The sequence below is a fragment of the Phacochoerus africanus genome, chromosome 4 (genome assembly GCF_016906955.1).
Source record: "Phacochoerus africanus isolate WHEZ1 chromosome 4, ROS_Pafr_v1, whole genome shotgun sequence".
Lineage (NCBI taxonomy): Eukaryota > Metazoa > Chordata > Mammalia > Artiodactyla > Suidae > Phacochoerus > Phacochoerus africanus.
In genome coordinates, this window is record NC_062547.1 from 57,467,819 (window position 1) to 57,485,833 (window position 18,015).

At 33.6% G+C, this 18,015-nt stretch overlaps 2 protein-coding genes across 2 annotated transcripts; one reads left to right on the forward strand and one right to left on the reverse strand.

Moving 5' to 3' along the window:
• Positions 1-2,412: 2,412 nt before the first annotated feature.
• LOC125124581 (olfactory receptor 14A16-like) lies at positions 2,413-3,423 on the forward strand. Its single transcript, XM_047774649.1, has one exon. The coding sequence runs from the start codon at positions 2,413-2,415 to the stop codon at positions 3,421-3,423; it is 1,011 nt and encodes a 336-aa protein (XP_047630605.1).
• Positions 3,424-9,685: 6,262 nt separating this feature from the next.
• On the reverse strand, positions 9,686-10,618 carry LOC125124582 (olfactory receptor 14A16-like). The gene has a single exon (XM_047774650.1). The coding sequence runs from the start codon at positions 10,616-10,618 to the stop codon at positions 9,686-9,688; it is 933 nt and encodes a 310-aa protein (XP_047630606.1).
• Positions 10,619-18,015: the final 7,397 nt, after the last annotated feature.

Below are 18,015 nucleotides of genomic sequence, written 5' to 3' on the forward strand. Positions count from 1 at the left end.
AAGAAGAAAAGACCAAAATAGGACAGAAGTAGAAAGAAATAAAGAGAAATTAAAAGTAAAAGTACATCATTAAATGACAAGAAAGAAGAAGGAATTGAAGAGAAAAATAGGACAAAATATAAAAGAAAAAAAGGACAAAATTAGAATGTTCAGAATCATCATAGTTTTTTGTGATTTTAACTTATTTCCAAAAAAAATAAAGCATTCCTGATGAGGTTCTGTTCTGTACCAGAACTTTAATGGAAACATTGTCATTATCATCTATAGACATTCTGAATTCCTGAGTGACCACAGACCACAGAAATTTGACCACTCATTTGAAGCCCAGTAATGAATGTTTAATAAGCATGGCCAAAAAGAATCCTTAATGTCAAGTTTTAAGATTGTGCAGCCTCATTTTAACTACATGTACTTTAAATATAAAGTATGCTTTCTGGAATAATAATAAAATGTGCTATTTTTTTGTGACTGCCCTGAAAATGTGAGATGATGATGTGTTTGCAAACATTAATGGTAAATGTAAACTGTTCAGAATTTTCAAATTAGTAGCACATCGTGATGTGAAAATAAACAGGAAAAAGAGCCACTTAATTTAAAATTGGAAGAAACACTCTCACACTTGCACCTCCCATAATCTCTGGGAAGAAATGTGGGAGTGAGGCAAGTTTTAAGTTAGTTTTTCTATACTGTTTGTATTTTATATGAATAATATTTGAATATATACTATATTAAAAATACAAAAAAATCAGAACAAAAAGGAAATAAAACAGAATCCATGGTTTAAAAGTGTTCCAGAATTTAAAATTCAATACATGAATTAAAATTCTGTATTTTCCACTAAAATCTTAGCATTATAATACATCAAAAATAGAAAGGCACAACTTGAATGTATTCATAGAGTCGTTGTGATAGGTTGATAAATGAAAGTTAGTATGGGCAAGTAAATCAAACTTCTAAGTGGTCCTAAATCTAGGAATTTAAGGTTGTCCTCTGGTCCCTCAAGTCTCTCTCATCAGAACCCTTGGCCATTTTATATAGTTAATTTCTAACCAATTATGAATGTAAGCTCATGTAAAAGCTAAGATCATTAACCTGGAACCAATGCAAGGGCCTGAAAATAAAGCTTCTAAATCAGCAGTTTTACACTAATTATACAGATAATTAAGCACTGTTTGTCATGGAGCCAGACAGCTATTCTTGAATAAAAGTGTCTTTGATGACTATTACCAATGACTATCCCTTCCTTACACATTTATAGGGAATGTCGATATAGAACAAAAAACTGTGCTGCATCACATCATGGTTATTGGCATATAATCTTCTTATTTCATGTCTAACTACCAAGTCCAATGAATGGGAAGATATATGCCTACTAATTTTGGTACATTTCAAGGGTATATTTGCTCAAGTGATTTTCCTCCTCTGCCCTCAGGAAGAAGTTGCAGTACTGTCATTTGCAACTGTGGATGAAACTTGCACAAATTGGTAAGAAAATTATCTAAACAACTTGTTTCAAGGACCTTACACCTGTAAAGTGTGTTAGCTGCTTGACACACAAATTTGTCTCAAAGGTGATTAGAGAATGATTATGATGCTTGTTTCTGAATGTCTAGCAAATGTGCACATTTGAAAAAAAAAATGAAAGCTATTGCCACTGACTCATTTTATGGCCACTGACAGGCCACTGTTGCTGTGTAGTTTCAAGGAATTAGATAGGCAGGCTAATGTACAAGGAACTCATCTACAGTAAGTAGATTAGGAAATGTCAGTCTTGATGTCTCATATTTCTATTATGAATATTTTTGTATAATATCAACTAAAAATTTTAGTCTTACAGTGTTATACTAATTTATGCTTTTCTCATATCTTGCCTGGGATATATCCTGTATCATCTTGAACTTTGTTCACAAACCCATGCATTATTACCATTTTTTATTTTACTTAGTTACATTTTGTTGTATTTTTAATTGCATTTTTCTCAACTTCTGGAGTAGTGTTTAATTAATAATTTTTGCAGTAGGAAAAATTGTTGTTTTCTTTTTGCCCTGCACCTGTAAAGTGTGTTAGCTGCTTGACACACAAATTTGTCTCAAAGGCTTTATATCCCTAAAGCATGAAATGTAATAAAATTCCTCTGCTCTATGGACAACTGAAATAAAACTTTTCATTTCCCTTTCAGCCTTTTTAAAACTCTCAAGGTCAGTCATATTTCTACGTACTCTCTGTACTATAATAAGAAGGGAAACATATATGATGAATTTTCCCAGTGTTACTCTATCTCTTACTCAACATCAAGTAAACTATCCCTCACCCAAAATCAAGCCATATCAAGAGTTAAGTAAAGGTGAATATTATTGTATCACAGTAAACTAGCTACTAGCATGATCTTTACTTTTACAGATAGCAATCAGCATGCCTGAGAAATCAAGAAATGTTACTACCACAACACAATTTTTGCTCATGGGATTCCCTGATGACCAGGTGCTACAAGGACTGTATGTTACCTTCTTCTTCCTGATTTACCTGGCAGCACTAATGGGGAACTTCCTCATCATTACCCTCACCACCGCTGACCAGTGTCTCCAGTCCCCCATGTATTTCTTCCTAAATAATTTGTCCTTGATTGATATCTGCTTCATCTCTGTCACTGTGCCCAAAGCCATCATAAACGCTCTGACCAAAAGCCAAACCATCTCTTTCCTGGGATGTGCCTCACAAATTTTTCTTTTTATGTTTTTGTCTGGCGCAGAGTATGCCCTCCTTATAGCAATGTCCTATGACCGCTATGTTGCCATCTGCCATCCTCTGTACTATGAGGCCATCATGAATAGAGGCACTTGTTGGCAGATGGTGACAGCATCATGGTCTAGTGGGTGTATCTATGGATCTGTCCATGTTGGAGGTACATTCTCTGCCCATTTCTGTGGTCCTAACATAGTGCATCAGTTCTTTTGTGATATTCCTTCAGTGCTCACACTTGCTTGCTCTGGAGAAAATCTAGAATATGCATTTATTATTGCTAGCTGTATTTTTGCCTTCATATGCTTTCTTTTCCTGATTGCCTCTTACATTTACATTTTCTCAGCTGTCCTGAGGATCCCATCTGCAAAAGGCAGGCTCAAAAGTTTCTCTACCTGCATGCCCCACCTCATTGTGGTGATGTTGTTTCTCTTTTCTGGTATTGTCACTTATTTAGGGAGCAACTATAAATCTGCATCATCACTGAATTTCTTCATGTCTGTATTATACTCTATATTACCTCCCAGCCTGAACCCTCTCATCTATAGTCTAAGAAACAAAGATATTAAGGCATCCCTAAATAAAAGACTGAGTGTTAAAATGTTACCAATTTTTGTAAATACTCTGCTGACATTAGATCACATGGCTTACATATTATATAAAGCAAATGGAAAATTTTCTTAAAAGTTAGACCTATTACCATTATTAGAGTCTCCATTTCTCCAGCAACATCTACAATAGATTTAAATTTTATGTTAATTCATATCCAATAATATGTATTTTCCTGTAAATTTGAGGAAGGTGTAGGAAACACTAAATGCATTAAATCATTAATTTCATATCAAAAGATCCAGTTTGGATTATTCTGTTGGTTTAACTTCTGTAACTAGAATCACACACTATTTCTTACATGATTATATTATTTATTCAAAATTTACATATTATGTTTTGTTTCCTAGCAATATATTTTACTACTTCATAACAGAAATTTTGAGTAAAGAGAATATTTTTATTATTTTGATTTTTCCTTTTAGAAATTTAGAATAAGTAATAATTTACTCACTTTCAGCTTCTGTTTAAAACAGATCCCTTAAACTTAGACAATTAAGTAGGTACAATGAATAATTAGTCACAAACAAGAATCATATGGATAGTGATACCAAATGAGGCATCTTTCACTACACATTCTTGGTTAAAATGGAATGTTAGCAAAAAATTTAATAAATTTTTCAGTCTTGAGAAATTTGTGTTTTTTATCATCCTACTTTTCTTTATTGTCTCACATGTTTTTGATTCTCTAAACATCACTTACCTTTTCCATGGATGCCTTTTCTCACTGTATTTGTATTTTTGCTTCTCTTTTCTCTCCTTCCATTCTTCTTCAATTCCTTGCTTCTTTTCTTTATTGCCTCTGCTTTATTCTATTCCTCCCATCATCCCAATCTCTCTCTTTGCCTTTTTAAGTCCTTTCTTTCTACCTGTAAAACATTAGAATTAACTGAGCTTTGTTATGTGTGCCTTAGTCAGCTGAACTGAGATATACGAAAGGGCTTGTACTACATTTTGAGCATCCCTAAAAAACCCAATACCCATTTACTGCTTTAAACTGTTAAATTTTCCATCTTTGTTTATATCTCATAGCTTTCAGTATTTGCTGTGAAATAAACTATTATAATTTTTAATAAAATTTTGTATTTAAGAAAATAAATGTTACTCTTTTCAATATTGTAAAAGCTTATGCATACACACAAAAAAAAGACAGCGGCCTTTTCAAGGATAGGAACACTCTCATTTCTTTCTACTTGTGCCAGTTCTGTCCAACAGAAACATAACATAAAATGCATTTGTAACTTTAGAAAATTAAATTTTAAAAAAGAGAAACAGCTAAATTTAACTCATTTAATTTTAAAACAAATGGACACAAAATGTTATCATTCCAGTATATAATCCATTTAAAATTATATACTAAATATTTTGTATTTTTTCATATTAAGCATTTTAGATTCAGTGTGTACTTATAATTATACCACATGGCATTTGAGACCAATTACATTTCAATAGCCACTTGTCGTTGTGCCTAATGTATTACACCTCATAGTCCTAGACGCCAGCATGGATCTGAGTTCCAATTCATAAATATTCCTTTTGTTATACTTTATTTGATTATATAGAAATAAAGCTAATTATTTTTGTTTTTATTAGAATGTGACCTATAATGTATACATTTGAGTTTGTTTTCTATGTGTAAATGTTTGCTCATGTTTAAATATATGTATATATATATTTATTATTTTGAGTTAGATTGACCATGTAAACTAAAAGACTCTGATATTATCAGTAATAATGTTCTGGCATATCACAGGATGTCTGTAGCTATTTTTTTCCCACAGCTACTCTAAATTTTACAAGCTGATTTGCACTAGACAGATGCTGTAGCATGCCTCACGTAATGATCTCATGATGTTTTATGTATCCATCCCATAAAGAGTTGCCCTTATATAATAATATTATCAAAAACATTAAAAATTATATAGATCATTCCTAGTTATACATGCAATTCTTAAATGCATTTTTGAGTATATGTGCCTAAGTTTACACTTACGTATAAATTCAGTGATACTTTCCTAAAAAAATCATTAGAAAGTATAAATTGTGTATATATTGTACATACACATAAAGTCTCTAAAATAAAAAATTTCCTATTATTGCCTATTGAACTCTTACTCAGATACTCCATTTTATTTATTATTATTAATAATATGGAACTTCCCAGTCTAGGATTCCAATTGGAGCTCCAGCTGTGGCCGCAGCCACAGCCAAGCAGGATCCGAGCCATTTCTATGACCTACACCACAGCTCACAGCAAATAGCGAATACTTAGCCCACTAGTGAGGCCAGGGATGGAGCCCCCATCCTCATGTATACTAGTTGGGTTCATTTCCCCTGAGCCACAATGGGAATTCCCAGATACTCTACTTTAAATATCACTATTATCCTTCATATTTCATATTTTAACCATATATAAATTTATTATTGTCAGGAGAATATATAACATTTAGCAAGATAATGGACCAACCAGGCAAAATGGCATGAGATTTCACTTTGTGTAATCTCAAAATTACTATGAGACTGGAGTACACTGCAGTTCAGTAAGCTGGAACAGAATATCCAAAGTTCAGGTGCAACAACAATCAAAGGTGGATATTCAGAGAGCACAACAGTTTGGAAAGACAAAGAGGAAACACGAGTTCTGTGTTGTGTTTAAGGGAAAAGAGGCTTATAATAGTGGTTGAGAACAGATGGTGGATGGAAAGTGGCCACTATCTCCAATGAACACTTAAAGAACTGTCTAAGAAGTAGGGAAATACTGAAATGTGCCAAGACAGTTGATACTAGAGAATGGCTGAAAATATTATGGGAGCAACAGTGAGCATTTGGCAGATGTGAGATAAAACGATTTCATTGATACAGGGAAAAACTGTACTTGCCTTTTAGGCAGCATTCTCAATCCCACTTCACCATGAAATTCTACAGACAGATGAATGTTGGAATTATTCTCCTAACTTTCATGTATCATGAAGGTTAAAAAAGAAAAAGAAAAAATAATCTCATTTTATGTCTCACATATTATGTAATATTATCTGACCTTTTCCAGACCACTAGTTTGATCTTCATCAGTACATCAGCTGCATGTTTAATTTGTATGAATATAGCGTCTATTTATTGAGACTCCATTTGTTATATTTTAAAAGCCTCTATTCAAACAAATGGTCTAGCTACAGATTTACTTCCTCCTGCTTTTATGTCTTTAATCACTTAGAATGTAAGCCTTCTGCCTGGATGCTGTCTGGAGATGATGCCACTGCTTGTAATGGCTTCAGGGCGAGGACCTAATGGTGTAGTGTATTTATGTGCCATGTATATGTGGAAAAAATGTGGAGCTCTTTGGTGTGTACATATGCAAGTGTTTCTTTTTGTTTCAGAGATCCTGACTGTTTTAATGCTTAGTTTTTATCTTATTCTTCAAGAACCCAAGAGGCAGGTTGGAATTTCAAATTTTCATAACAGAGATTTTTTTTCATGCAAATCTCTGATACCAAATACAATTTTATATTGCTTCTTCAATCATTCATTTTAATTTTTTTATAGTATAGTGATTGTTAATAATCTTACAAATTGATTCTCTGTTTCTGAATTAATTTGATTATCATTTTTATTTCATAAGCTTTTATGAAGCAGTTGTTACAAAAGCAATTAAAACAATAGATCATGTCATAATCTTGAATAGAGAATCAAATGTTTATAACAAATTGAAATGAGGACCTGCATAAATAAAACTATAATATCTGATGAAGATTGATAAAATGTCCTTTGAATAGTCTAGAGAAAATGATAGATTTCCTTATTTATATGATTGATGCAGTTGAAATTGATATAAAACTTGAATTTATATGATGGTGCTGAATTCAATCAGAAATATAAAACCAGGAGAAACATTCCTTTATGACAGATGGTGACTATTCTCCCATGAAAAATTTTGTGTATGTGAAATAAATAATTACATTTTATTGGAAAGAGAAATTACCACACAACAAGTGACTCCTAGGAAAGTGAGTTTATTATTTGTGAAAGTTATTTTTCTATAGATGACCCAATCCCCAACTCAGTGCAACTGAAAAATAGAATAAGATAAATTAAGCTAAAAGTAAATGAGAAATTTCAGAATGATATTTTCCTCATTTTATGGTTTAGAGCAACTTCTAGGGAAAAGTATCAATGAAGAACAGACTATAATTTTTGTGTACAAATAGATATTATTTGTTTATAATTTAAACAAAATAAAGGTACAAATGACCTACTAGTAAATATTTTAAATATATATCTATGATATTATTAACATATTTATATGTAAATAGATAATTCATAAAGCTCATATAACATTGTCAGTTGAAATTCAGAGACATGCTCAAAAGAAGTGGGAGAAGTGAGAAAATGGTTATTATATGTTATATTATAGTGCATTGTATTATATCAGAGTGTTGCCAAGAATTTAGGGCACTTATAAGTAGAAGCCCTTTTTATTTTTTCATAAATAATTTAGATATCACCTTAGAAATTAGACCCATGGAGAGAAAATGTCAGTCTTATTACAGATAATGTATAAGTTGGAGGATATGCTGGGGTCATGGCATCAACTGAGTAATGGCTTTATCTTAACTAACCTATATATTATCATAGATTTTGAGAAAAAATAAAAGAACCAAAATAATGAGATTATGTTTGGCTACAGAAAGCAGAAGATCAGGCCCAGGATTAGTGTGAAGAGAGATGAAATAAAACAAATCCCTTAGGGTTAATAGTTTTTCTAACACATCTGATGAACAAATCAAGCATTTTAATAGATGCTATTACTTACCAGGAATTTCATCTGACTTCTAGTGGAATATGGCATAATAAAAATTTCTAAGATTACTTTATAGAGATCATTTCTTTCTCTGAGACAGAAGACATAAGATTAACCACTCTTCCCTGTCCTTCTCCAAACCAAAAAGTATTTTACAGTATCTCCCATGAACTATATGAGTCCTGGTACCTGATACCACAGGAACATGGATAATCATCCCCTGGAAGCAACTAGCCTTCTAAGCCTAAACCTAACCATAACCCTAACCCTAAACGCAACCCTGACCCTGACCCTAACCCTCACCTAACCAACTGTGGATCAAGCTTCATCATTCTCTTTATGTTTTGAGACTCTTGAAATCCTATTCAACTTCTTTTTTGAAATTTTTTTATTATACTTGACTTACAATGATCTTTCAATTTCTGCTCTACAGCAAAGTGATCCAGTTATACACTCTTATTTTCACATTGTCGTCCATCATATTCCATCACAAATGGTCAGATATAGTTCCCTGGGCTATACAGCAGAATCTCATTGCTTCTCCATTCCAAATGCAAAACTTTACATCTACTAACCCCAAACACAAACTCTCTCACACTCTCTCCCCTTCCCTCTTGGCAATCACAAGTATATTCTCTATGTCCATGAGTTTTTTTTTTTTTCTGTTCATAGGTTCATTTGTTATGTGTATTAGATTCCAGTTATAAGTGATATAACATGGTATTTGTCTTTCTCCTTCTGACTTACTACAGTTAGTATGAGTGTCTCTAGTTCCATCCATGTTGCTCCAAATGGCATTATTCTGTTGTGTATATGTACCATATTTAATTTCATTATCTCTGCCTACTCTAGTTCTTCACTATGTCTTTCTCATTGTATTTTAGGACAAAACTCACTGTGGTTTCCAATTTTAGATCAGTCACACATCTTTTCTAAACCTTTGCTGCATTTTGGTCTGGGGTTTGTTTGTTTTTACTTTCCATCTGCTTTCACTTCGTGTCTGCTTCCTCTTCCAGATTCATTCCTCATTAGCCTATATATTCCTCATTAGCCTGCTGCTTTGTTTGTATTTAATTTGTATAATTCAGTAATATTTAGTATATTCAGGGTGCTGCAGGGTTCACATAACTTCTATTTCCTTTAATATGAGAATGAATTATACATATCAAATCACATGGCATTTCAGTTATCACTAGTGCTGAGTGACTATAAATTTGATTTACTTCAGAGAGTCCAAGTTTATGTCTGATGCCCCAGAATCCTGCCCAATTTACTTGTCACAGAAAAAGGAGTTCCCATTAGGATGCCAAATGTAAGAGCAACATATATATGACCAAATCCAAGGAGAATCTTACTGGTTTTGCCATCCATTTGGTCTAGACAGGCACCTCACTCACTAGTAGAACTTTAATATGTTAAAACCAAAATATTCATGATCGTTTTTAATCCACATACTAAATTTATTGTCAGAGTATGCCACAAATGACTCAGACAATTATGTCTGTGAATTAAAAGATCATGATGTATGTGAAATTAATTCTTCTAATTTGATTGAAAGTATCTGGCCTTTCTCAGTTTTCCAAGCGCTATTTTCATATCCTTATTTCTCAGACTGTAGATGAGAGGGTTCATGGTGGGTGGAACCACAGTATAGAATACTGAAATTAACAAGTCCAAGAGTGATGGAGATTTGGGTAAGGAGTGTAGATAGGCAAAAAACCCTGAAGAGAGAAACAAAGTCACAACAAGGAGGTGAGGCAAGCAAGTAGAGAAAGCTTTGGACCTGCTTTCTCTGGAGGACAACTTCAGCACTGTGGAGAAGATGTGAATGTAAGAAATAGCGATAAACACAAAGCAACCAAAATCGAACACTAGGCTGATCCCAATGACTACTAATTCCCCCATGTTAAATGAACATGTAAGAGAGAGCAGTTGTGGGACATCACAGAAGAACTGATGAACTTCAGGAGACCCACACATGGGTATGGAAAAGGTAGAAGCTGTATGCAGGATGGCATTGAGTCCTCCACTGAGCCATGAAGAGGCAGCCATCTCCACACAGGATCTGTGGCTCATGATGACGTCATACCTGAGCGGGTGGCAGATGGCAACATACCGGTCATAGGACATGACTGTGAGCAGTGCTACTTCTGTAGTGGCTAAGAGGAAAAAGAAAAATACCTGTGAAACACATCCAAAGAATGAAATGCTGTTGTGATTCATCAGAGAATTCATGATGGATTTGGGGACAGTGATGGAAATGAGGCAGAGATCCAGAAAAGATAAGTTCTTCAGGAAGAAGTACATTGGGGTGTGGAGGCAATGGTCCTTGGTGATGAGGGTGATAATGAGAAGATTCCCAAATAGGGCAGCCAGGTAAATTAGCAAAAAGAACACAGCATGTAAGATCTGGATCTCCCGAATATCAGTGAATGCCATGAGGAAGAATGTGCTTCCAGAAGTAAAGTTGTTCATTTCTTTTAATCACTTTCTCTCTCTAAAAAAAAAAGCAGAAGAAATAAAAAAAATAAAGAAAAGGAAAAAAAGAAGCAAACAACTTGAGACTCAGCCTGAGAAGTTTTCCTGTTCTGATTTCTTCACTGCTCTTTCTCCCATTCACTTGCACATCTGTTAGAAAATTTGAGACCACGTGGAACTAACACCAGGAAGCTTCCATTGAGGTTGCTTTTCTACACTGATCATATTGCAATATTACTAAAGGGGTAGATACTTCCAGTTCAAATCATCTACCTCATGTTTCTATCTAAATCAATGCCCTTGCCCTGTATCACACTCAAGTGAAATTTACATATTATATTGTGCAAAATGTAGTGTGAAAAGCCATGGATTCTGAGCCATCAGTCCCAAATACAAATTTCACCTAGCCATTCCTTTCCTTTTCAATGAGTAAATTATCCAAGTGTTAGTTTACTCATTTCCAGAGTGACCTTTCTCATCTGATTATAATTTTGATTCAATTGAACAATACATATAGCAGCAACTAGAATAACTCATTGACAGAAAGATCCTTAACAAACATAATTTTCTCTACTCAATCTTTCTTCCTTATTTCAGAGTCAGGAAAATTATGAAAAACTATGAAATAAGAAAACTATGTGTGTGTTTGTGTGCACACACCCATGTCCATGCATGTGTGTGTGTGTCTGTTTACTAGATCATCTTTACATTTTATTATCTTTGAGGTGTTTTACATTTCTTGTAGTTGTAGGAAGTGGTCAATAACTCAAGTTATTCTTGTTCATTGAAATACAAATTAGGTGCATTCTATAGAATATTGACTATCACTCTGTGGTCAGACCCATTTACATCTGCTTGTATATACTCTTCTTTTTCTGCCCCTATATATGTGGCACTTTAATTTTCTACCTCCCTTTGAATTCATTAAAATAGCTTGCTGATTCCCTTATAATTAATGAGTTCAATAAAATTTTGACCTCTGTTTGCTTTTGTGTGCATTTTTCCTCTTTTTAAAAATATCTCTTAGCACTTGACATGAATAGCAACTGCTGGTATTAAGAACTTTTTTATTCCCCTATAAAAGTAATTTATCCCACTTATATGTGAAAAAACAAACAAACACACAAACAGCCAGCATTAGAGACATAGAATAGATATTGGTGTTTTGCAAAGATTGAGAGTGGGTATGAGAAAAACAGTGAGCATAGCCAAATGGTACAAAGTTCCAGTTAAAAGATGTGTATGTTCTGGGGACTAATAAATAGCATGGTTCACTATAGTTAACCATACATTTTTGTATATCTGAAATTTACTAAGAAAGTAAATTTTAAAATTCTCACCATACAAAAAATAAACAAAAAAAAGCCCTCAAAACTATGTGAGGTGTCATATGTTAATTACACATGCAATAATCACTTTGCTATATATACATATATATAATGTCTATACTCTATATCTTAAACTTATGTAAGATAACTGTAAAAAATAGTTTATTTTACCCAATTTGCTTTTGCTTTTCTTCTTGTCCATCTTCAAGCCTACTTTGGAGGTTTCAGCAATCAAAATACGTTCTCAGCAACAATCCCAACTTTCCTCTGATAATACAGTAATTTATCTCAAATTTACTCTGAATTTACATCTTAGTTAACAAATGCAATCATAGTATTTCCCTACTCTACAATTATAATAAATAAGTAAGATGGTATTTATTGGGCCAAATTGGTAGGCACTAATGCTTCGTTCTGAGGGCATCACTGTGGATTGGCTGGAGAAATGTGGGAAATGAAATCCTTAACCTTAGGAATGTTGGTACTATTTAGGAGGCAAAATGAGAATAATACTTCTTCAAAGCCAGGGAACAGATGAACAAAGCAGGACTTCAGCAGCCTAAGGAATGTGTAGGTAGAATGTTCAATAAGTAAGTGTGTGTGGATGTGACGTGAAGTGGGGAAGTGAGGAGTTGTGGGTCATGAGCTCAGTGGTTCAGCTTTCACTGTGTCTACACTGATCACAATGGAAACTTTAGGGCTGAAAGAGGGTGACATAATAAAGGTGGCATTTCCAAGAACTTAACAGTTCTTCATGCTTAGTAACTTTTAAAAGGAAGATTTTTTTTTTGATGAAGCAAAAACAGTGAGCATATTGTTTTAATAATATATGCATGTTTCTTAAAAGAACATCTGGAATGAAGCAGGTATGAAATGCAATGAGAAAAGACAAAATAACTTAAACATGAGAAAGACATGTGGAAGTTTTGAATGTATTATTGAACACATGAAAGGTTAAAATAAAACTCTGGACACAGGTGGGGTATGAATTGTTCTACCTATACTTTGAAACCAGGCAAGAAGTAGAATGTGCTTGTCTGTTTTCACATTACTCTGCCTCTTTCCCACATTGTCTATGTTCTGAACCCCAGTGCAATAGCAAATTTCCCTGCTCATTTAAAGACTTGCAAGAAAAGGCCTGCAAGAGACTGTTCTTACTTCTGGGATGATGGACAACTTATTTTACATCCCAATATAAAATGGTTATGTGCATTTGTGTAAATTATGAAAGAAAATGTTTAAAAATAATAATTCTTACTGGTTTTAAGAATGTCCTTGCATCAACAATGCATTGTTGGGGGTGTTTTGTGGGGATGATAAAGCTGTTATTTGTCCCTTAAATATTAGCAGACTTCCAATAGCCTCATTCACCCTGGGGTTAGGATGAAACTGGCACTGTCCTCTCTTCCTTTCCTTACTCCTGCCACCAACAGAAAGACTCCTAGCCATACCTGTGGGAATCGTTGGCAAACACTTTTCATTGACCAAACCAACATATTACGAAAAGTCTTTTATTTTAATGATTTAAATAAGTCAACTAAAACAGATATTTTTTGGAATGAAATTGAAGTTTCTTATATTTTGACAAGGCTCTTAATATATTCTAGGTCCATAGATAATTTTGATGTTAACTGCTCATTTTTTTTTAATAGCTCAGAAGTCAGATCTATGTACTTGTGGAGGATAATTTATTCATCATTACACTCTATCACTCTATTCCTTCTGAGTATAACAGACTTTATACTTAGACTGGTGTTTCATTTTCTTTAAGTGGTCCTGAGAAAGCTTGCATTTTGGCAGGATATCTCAAGGCAAGAATGATTCATAGTTGGTGAAATGTACTATTAGGAATGTGAGATCTTGAGCACTTACCTTCACTAGCCACATTCTAAAATGTTTCCATGTGTGACGATATGCTTACATGTTCAAAACAACACATTATACACTCTTTATACATAGAGCTCAGATCTGTGGTGAGCTTAAGAAACTAAGCTCACATCACCAGGATAGAAGCAGGATTAGAATACAGGTAGCCTCATTCCTAAAATGTATACACTAGAATGCATTATGCTATGTAAACACTCAGATTTATTTTATCCCAGGTTGTCATTAAGCATTTTTGCAGAGGTGATCTCTTTTGCCCTCTTCTGTTGTATGATGCTTCATTTTATGAAAACAGACTTCATATCCCAATAGTTCGCTATTTTTCTAGAAGTGATACATCAAAGTACAGTGGCTGGCAGAGGGTTTCTTTAATGGTATCTTCTCCTTTCTACCATTTTTTTATGGGCTTCTAGAGCATAATACTAAGAGTTAATGTTTATAATACTCTTACTCTGCCTACTTCACTCCTGTTACTTCTTCTGAGCTTCAAAACAGATTACACACACACAAAAAAAAAAAGAAAATAAATACCGAAGTGTAGACATTCAACTAGAGTTACAATAGATTCAGAACCTATCAGTGGCATGAATTTCACTGGATTTTTTTGCAGCTTCAGTATATGTATTAAATTTTCCCAGACATGGTGAAACATGATTCCTGTCCATACTTCTTCACATTTTATAGTGTTTCTCTTTAAACTGGGTAAGCAAATACCCTGTAAATAGAATCAAATTAAAAAAAAATGTTGGTTGTACCTTGAAAGAAAAGGGCTTTAGAGGAGTTGCCTCATTTATCACTAGAGGTGTGACAAAATCTCAAAAGACACAGATTATTTCAATTTTTTATTTTTTATTTTTTTTTACATAAAAAAGAACAAAATAATGCCATTTGCAGCAACACAATGGAACTAAAGACTCTCATACTGAGTGAAGTAAATCAGAAAGAGAAAGACAAATACCATATGATATCACTCATATCTGGTATTTAATATACAGCACAAATGAAACTTTTCATGGAAAAGAAAAAAACATGGACTTGGGGAATAGACTTGTGGTTGCCCAGGGGGAGGGGAAGGGAGTGGGAGGGATTGGGAGCTTGGGGTTAATGGATGAAAACTATTGCTTTTGTAATGGATTAACAATGAGATCCTGCTGTGTAGCACTGAGAACTATGTCTAGATACTTACAAGGGAGCACAACAATGGGAGAAAAAAACATGAATATATGTATGTGTACCTGGGTCCCCATGCTGTAGAGTGGGGGAAAAAAAGTGTGTTGGGGGAAACAACAATAAAAATAAATTTCAATATTTTAATCATGAGTCAGCTTTATTTAACACTATGAAGCTTTATTATGTTCAAGTGAATATATTTGTCAGGTTGTGCAAGTTTTAATACATTTGTGAGCCATTTGTCTTAATTGTGTGTGATTTTCCCTATTTTTATTGATCTTTAATGTTTTCTTTAAGCTCTCTATATATCAGGAAATTTAGATCTAGTCAGCCTCATGCTTCTCAGATATGAGCAATTTTCTTTTTTTGTTTGTTTGTTTTCAATTCTTCTGTAATGATATTTTGTCCATGAGATGTTTTTAAACTAGTCAAATTCTATTTCTTCATGGCTTCTAGTATGGGTTCTTGAATAGAAAGTATTTTCTCTCCCTCACTATTTTTTGTGCAATTTATTTTTTAATATGGTTTTCCAGTTTTTTTCAAGTACATATCCTTTTTTCTCCTCATTCAGAAGTGGTAATTTTTTTTTTGTTTATTGATTTTTGAGAGTGTCCACTGTGTGTGTCAGTTCCTGGGACAGGGATAGAATTCATACCACAGCAGCAACCCAAACAACTGCATGAACAACACTCTATCCTTAACTTGTTGTGCCACAAAAAAACTGCAGAGTGTTCATTTTTGCAGCATTATATAAAACTCTTTTATAGCTCATTTTCCAGGGAAGTTAATAAATGATAATTAACTAATCTATCAATGTATCAATTCCTCCACTATATTTCATAGATATTAACTGTTTAATTATATGTAGATTATGACTACTTGATTAATGCAGGCATTGTAACAACTGATTAATGAATTACTGTTTTAATATATTTCCAGGTGTGTAATCATAATCTTCTATTAATAATAACCATTTCTTCCAATTTCAAAGCTCAGATTTATTTTTTATATTTAAATAGGAAAAAAGAATAGCAAAGACACTTTTCTTATTTCTGACATTTTTGGAACTATACGTTATGTCATACATTTTATACACACTGTAGTAATAAGCTTAAATTATTATTAGGTTTTACTAAAAGTACTGAGGTTTAAGATGGACATGATTATTTTTTAATTTAATAGAGAAATATATTAATAAATTTCTTGTAACTGAAACCAATTTGACCCATGGAATGAATCAATTGCTATGCTATAGGTTTTATCAGCTTTTGGATAACAGTTAATATTGCTTTAGTCATATATGTTCACTTGTTTAATAGATGTAAACTATTGCATTTGGAGTGGATAAGCAATGAGATCCTGCTGTATAGCACAAGGAACTATATCTAGTCACTTGTTATGGAACATAATGGAGGATAATGTGAGAAAAAGAATGTATGTATATATATATATATATATATATATATGTATGTGTGTGTGTGTGTGTGTGTGTGTACATGACTGGGTCACTTAGCTGTACAGTATAAAATTGACAGAACACTGTAAACCAACTATAATGGAAAAAATAAAAATCACTAAACAAAAGAAAAAGAAATACACCTCCCATATTGTATATTTTTTCTGAGTATTCACTGTGTAGATTTTTTTAAAAAATGCAGAATGCAAAAAATTATAATAAGCCTTATAATCATATATGCATGTTAAATAAATCAAGAATGTTTTCAAAAAATAAAAGAAGCAAACAATTCAAAATCAAATCTCCTTAGTCCCAATGTCTCTTCCCTAAGTGAACTTTGTAGTATAGCTGTGCTACATGAATGAAATTTTAAGACATTATGCTCAGTGAAATAATCTTGATTCCAAAGGTCATTTATTATATCACTCCATGTATACGAAGTGTCCAGAACAGGCAAATTCATAGGGCTAGAAAGTGGATTCATGGTTGCCAAGGAATTGTGTGAGGAGAAAATTATAAGTGACTTTTTTTTGTGTGTGTAGAGAGTTTGGTTTTGAAATGGTGAAAATATTCTAAAACTAGATAGTAGTGATAGTTGCACAACTCTGAATATACTAAAATAATAAATTGTATGATTCATGAATTACATCTTGATAAAGATGTTATATTGAAGACAAAAGCAAAATAATCATCTTCAAATGTTGCAGGATTCTTGTACAGAAAGAAGGGACACCAAGTCTTTTTGCTAGGAAGCAGCATTTACTAGAGCCAGCACTGGCTCAGTGGATTCATATCCAAATGCAGAGACCCACAGCGGGGCACTGTTTATATGCCCTTCATTATTGTTTTCCTTTTACACTTTGGTCCCTTTCTCCCCCTTATAAGATAACATACATTCTGTAAATTCTGATTGGATGGTCTATGTTATGAGGTTGTACATGGGTACTGATTATGTCTTGCTTCTGCAGAGGTACACTTGTGCACACAGACACTGGTTATGCCAAGTTGCATTCCCTTTGTTCTTGGAGGGCCCTTACCACATTCCCTTCTTTAATGCTCAGAGCCCCCTCTGAGGTAAAAGGGCATCACCTTAGTTTAGGGGTTTATATTTCCATAACATCATTACATGTGTGGCCATTTTTCTTTTGACCATGGCCTCAATGAGGTTGGAGACACACTTTATAACTAGGTGGGGCTAGACAGGGTAGGATCAAGCAAGTCCCCTAAATTAAAAACACAACACCTATGAGGGTTTTGAATCCCCTGATAGTTGAAAACTATCCTTCAAATAAATTTGTAATAACTGACTGTAGCCTGATGATGTGGTTTAACATATAGATGAGAATACGGTATCCATAAGACATATCCTCTGCCCAGGTGACTGGACCATAGTAATGGATTAAATGTTCAGGGACCCATTTGTCATCTTTCCAGTTGCCAATCTGTAGGACATGCTATTTTCTCTGGGTCTCCCAATCCTCATATACTAGGACTCCCAAGTGTCTCCCTCTGGCAAATGGGAGCAGAGGAAGGATGGAAGAATAGATCCTAACACA

Bases quoted from the DNA above. Each gene is read 5' to 3' on its own strand.
- LOC125124582 (XM_047774650.1), bottom strand. From the start codon at position 10,618: ATGAACAACTTTACTTCTGGAAGCACATTCTTCCTCATGGCATTCACT.
- LOC125124581 (XM_047774649.1), top strand. From the start codon at position 2,413: ATGCCTGAGAAATCAAGAAATGTTACTACCACAACACAATTTTTGCTC.